Source organism: Stenella coeruleoalba, assembly GCF_951394435.1.
Source record: "Stenella coeruleoalba genome assembly, chromosome: 9".
NCBI lineage: Eukaryota > Metazoa > Chordata > Mammalia > Artiodactyla > Delphinidae > Stenella > Stenella coeruleoalba.
The window spans coordinates 45,374,749-45,379,517 of NC_137155.1; the positions used below are offsets into that span (position 1 = coordinate 45,374,749).

Consider the following 4,769-nt stretch of genomic DNA (forward strand, 5'->3'; position numbering starts at 1 on the left):
CCCCTTCCCCCAGCAAGCAACAACACACACACACACACACACACACACACACACACACACACACACACACTCCCCCCCCCTTCATTTTTTCTCCCTCTTTTTTTTAAGCAATGCTTTGTTGTGCTAAAACTAGTTGGACGAGTTAGGGTGTTGCTGCTGCTCCTGAGGCCCTGGCCAATGGAACCCGATCCACCCCGCTGTGCGTAAGCGCGCAATTAAGGATTTAACCAAGGCTGTGCTGCGCCTCAGCCAGCAGTCAGCCTGCCGGAGACAGAGCCTCCAAGACTCCCAGCCTCCTCCTCGCCGCCGCCGCCGCCTCTCCTCCTCCTCCTCCTCTTCCTCCTCCTCCCTCGCTCCCACAGCCATGTCTGCTTAGACCAGAGCAGCCCCACGGCCAACTCGGGCAGCCGCCGCCGCAGAGCAGCAAGGACAACTGCCGCCGCCAGCGAGCGATGACAGGAGTGTTTGACAGAAGGGTCCCCAGCATCCGATCCGGCGACTTCCAAGCCCCGTTTCAGACGTCCGCAGCCATGCACCATCCGTCTCAGGAATCGCCAACTTTGCCCGAGTCGTCGGCTACCGATTCCGACTACTACAGCCCCACGGGGGGAGCCCCGCATGGCTACTGCTCTCCTACCTCGGCTTCCTACGGCAAAGCGCTCAACCCCTACCAGTACCAGTACCACGGCGTGAACGGCGCCGCCGGCAGCTACCCCGCCAAAGCTTACGCCGACTACAGCTACGCCAGCCCCTACCACCAGTACGGCGGCGCCTACAACCGCGTCCCGAGCGCCACCAGCCAGCCAGGTACGGGGGCTGGGGGTGGGGACCGACACAGGGGGAGCCAGGATCAGGGAGGAGCGAGATGCGGTGGGAGATCCGGGGCCGCGCCGTCCGCTGCAGCGCGGGCTCACCCGGCGGAAGGGAGTGGGGGCCGGGACTCTGCAACCACGAGAGGTTCCCGAGCCAGCATTTTAGAGATTCTTAGTAGAGGAAGCCCGCGGGGGAGTTCGGACCAGCGTCTCTCCTCTCTGGTACCCTCGGGCGACCCCTCAGCCGCTGGATTCCCAGCTTGCCCGTTCGGAAGCCGGCGAAGCTGGAAAGAGGGTAGGGGTAGAGAGAGGAAAGAATCAACCAGCCTGAGCGGCGTTTACGTAATGAACGGAAGGTTATTTGCTGGATGTTAGGGTAAGCGTGCTCGAGGAGTGGGAGTGGAAGGCTGCCTCAAAGACTCTGCGGGGATTAGTGTGAGAGCAGCCGCGAACCAGCGTGGTGCGGGTACCCGGAGCGCGCGGGGCGGGGTGGGGGCCGGAGAGCTGTAGTCCGCCAGAGGAAGAGCGCGCCGAGAGCCTTGCGGTTTCTCCAAGGCATTTCCCAAAACAAAAAGCCATTTGAAGGCGGAGGAGGGTTGCTGAAGGGTCACGATATTGGAGCAATACTTTTTTCCTTCTCCCTTAGATGCCTACAATTTGTTTCTCCTTCCCATATCCTTTTGCATCTGCCTTGAAACTTAGTTGGAGAGTTTAAGAGGGTTAGTGAGCTTGGGCAGTAAGAGAAGTATGAGGTCTCCTAGGAGAGGTTTTGCTGGTCAGGTTTGATCTCTTCCCACCAGCACATTAATAATCCTGCTAATATTAGCATCCCCCTGCTCTGGCAGAATCGAGACCACAGCTCTCATCCTCCACCCTTCCTCTCCTAGGGGCTCGCCACACACACACCACACACACACACACACACACACACACACACACACACACACACACACACACACACACACACACACCCCGAGGAGAGGTTCTCCGCCCCTTGCAGAGATGGGCACTTTTGATAAGATGGTACTTTTGTGAAAGGGGACTTGTGGCCCCAGGGCACGTTTGTAAAACACGCGTTCCGAGAGCCTTTTTTCTCCCAAGTCTATACTCACAATTCTGCTAAATTCGTCCTGACCTGCCGCCCCTTTCCTACGAAAACACCCCACCGCGGATTCCTTTTCAAATTGTATTGGAATTATAACTCCTGATAAACTTTAAAAGACTGCGGGGAGGGGGGGGCGGGTGGAGGGGGGAGGCGTGTCTTCGTTCCTTTCAGTGTCTCTGAACTTCGTACATAAATGAAAGATTTTTTTTCTTTTGGCCAAGAACTTATTAAGTCTATTTGTAAAAGAAACCAGACACATCTGTGCCCTCGCAGATCTGCAGGGAGATTATGGGGGCTGCATAATCGGCCCTCTGTCTGCGGCGGCTCGGACGGCTTGCTGCTGAATTGAAGGAGCATAGTTTGCTTGTGGGTCTTTGAACTTTGGAGACCTCGGTTAGCGTCTTCCCTGCCCAAGCGTCTGGCCTCTGCGGGCGCCCGAACAGACGCTGACATAAGGGGGGCCGCGGCCCGGGGCCTCCCCCTTGAATCCCCGGGAGCGGCTGGCCAGACTCACCCAAGAAACGTCGGTGAACACAGGGTGGGCTTGAAAACGAATCCGGGTGAAGCAGGAACCGCTGCAAGGGCTAAATCCCGGACGCCGAGAAAGGAGTTTTGCTGTACAAGGCGCCTTGCACAAACCCAGGAGAACCTGAATAAACAGAGTAGGGAATTAATCAGGCTACCTGGATTTTCCACGATGGGGAGAGAGGGGTCTCGTGAAGCAAAGGTGGTGATATGGGGAAAAGAGAGTGAAGGCTGCGTGGTAATAAATTCAAGGACTGTATTTGCAAGTTCTGCAAAAGGGCCATTGTCTGCCGACAACTCTAACCGGGTCTGTTTTGATTATTTAGAGAAAGAAGTGGCCGAGCCCGAGGTGAGGATGGTGAACGGCAAACCAAAGAAAGTTCGTAAACCCAGGACTATTTATTCCAGCTTTCAGCTGGCCGCGTTACAGAGAAGGTTTCAGAAGACTCAGTACCTCGCCCTGCCCGAACGCGCCGAGCTGGCCGCCTCCCTGGGACTGACGCAAACACAGGTAAATCCGGCCGCGGCTGGGCCAGAGCCCCGCCTGGGCTGCAAGCCTGGCTTGGCCGCGGGGTTCGGTCCCGGCGGGCTGGAGCCGATTCAATAGGGCCCGCGAGAAACTCACAGAGAGAAAGACACTGACCCCGCGCCCTTCCCTCTAGGAGTCAGGCCGGGTGTCGCCGCCGTGCGACGGTAGGGATGGGATGGAGACCGCGTTCATCCCGAGATGCAAGCCCCACCCCTTCGAGCCTCGGGCGTTGAGGGGCCGGTTTCCTAGGCTGGAAACAAGGGGAGGGTTGTTTCTAGGACACTCTCGAAGCTTTGAGAAACTGTCTGGTTCTCTGCACAATGCAGAGCCTCTCGGGATGAGCGGGGCCCGGCGGGCTCTCGGTGGTCTTAGGCCGCGCGCAAGCCGGGAACGTCGCCTGCAGCCGGAAGAGCTGACGGGTCACGCCCTGCGCCTGCGGAGCTTTAGGCCGCAGCAGCTTGACCTTCCGAGGTGGGAGGGCGCGGTTGTACGGGGAAATCTGCCCTGGATCGTCCCGTTCCCTTCACTCCCACCCCAGCCCCACGGGGGTCTTTGGAAGAATAAAGAATGTCATCGGAGCCGAGGAGGGAGTGAAAGGGGTCGGTCGGGAAACGGGGAGACCGCTCCTTGTCCGCCACACTCGCGCGCGCGCGCGCGTAGCCAGTCCCGCGCCCCTAGCTCACCGGGCCCTGGCGGTTGTTCTGGAGACGTTCGTGGCGCCGCTTTGCAGGCGCTCTGCGCAGGCCTACCCGTGAGCGCTCGCGGCCGCGGACACTCGCGCCCCCTCCCCCGGCCCCAACAAAAGACAAAAGCCTGGGGGTCCTGCCCCAGCAGCAGCCAACAGGGCGCCCTCTGGGGCCCGAGATGCAGGCTTTGCCCCCGGCCCAGCCCCTTGACCGTGGGCCGAGAGCTGCGGGGAGACGCCAGGGCCTGGCCTTCTGGCGGCCGAAATCGCCTCCAGTTGCCACCCTGGGGGAGGCGCGCGGGCAGCCTCTGAGTGTCCCGGTAACGTGTGCCTTTGTTCCCCCACCCAGGTGAAAATCTGGTTTCAGAACAAAAGATCCAAGATCAAGAAGATCATGAAAAACGGGGAGATGCCCCCGGAGCACAGCCCCAGCTCCAGCGACCCTATGGCGTGTAACTCGCCTCAGTCTCCGGCGGTGTGGGAGCCCCAGGGCTCGTCCCGCTCGCTCAGCCACCACCCTCATGCCCACCCTCCGACCTCCAACCAGTCCCCCGCGTCCAGCTACCTGGAGAACTCGGCTTCCTGGTACCCGAGCGCGGCCAGCTCAATCAATTCCCACCTGCCGCCACCCGGCTCCTTACAGCACCCGCTGGCGCTGGCCTCCGGGACACTCTATTAGACCGGCCGCTTTCTCTTGCTGTCTTTTTTGGGACTACTGTGTTTTTGCTGTTTTAGAAAATCATTTAAAAAAAAAAAAAGGAATTCATATGGGGAAGTTTGGAAAACAGAAACAAAAAAGATTCATGTGTAAAGCTTTTTTTGCATGTAAGTTATTGCATTTCAAAGGACCCCGTCCCCCCTTTTTTTACAGACGAACTTTTTTTGCGCAACTGTGGACACTATCAATAGTGCCTTGAAATCTATGACCTCAAATTTTCAAAAGACTTTTTTCAATGTTATTTTAACCATGTAAATAAGTGTAGATAGAAGAATTAAACTGTATATTCTGGATAAATAAAATTATTTCGACCATGAAAGCAAAATGCTTCTAAAATATACTCCATTTGCCCCACTTATAATGGGCTAGTGACATTTTGTGCAGGCAATTAAAGG

At 57.5% G+C, this 4,769-nt stretch overlaps 1 protein-coding gene across 2 annotated transcripts; it reads left to right on the top strand.

Annotated features, from left to right (window-relative positions):
• Positions 1–214: 214 nt before the first annotated feature.
• On the top strand, positions 215–4,335 carry DLX5 (distal-less homeobox 5; the record flags this gene model as incomplete). Of its 2 annotated transcripts, XM_079931811.1 has the most annotated exons (3): positions 215–807; positions 2,769–2,953; positions 4,006–4,335. In XM_079931811.1, exons 1-3 carry the CDS (start codon positions 453–455, stop codon positions 4,333–4,335), a joined length of 870 nt encoding a protein of 289 aa, XP_079787937.1. In that variant the 5' UTR covers positions 215–452. The 2 variants fall into 2 exon arrangements, with proteins under 2 accessions (XP_079787937.1, XP_079787938.1); XM_079931812.1 differs by lacking the exon at positions 4,006–4,335 and having other exon boundaries at positions 2,851–3,039.
• Between the last annotated feature and the right edge of the window lie 434 nt (positions 4,336–4,769).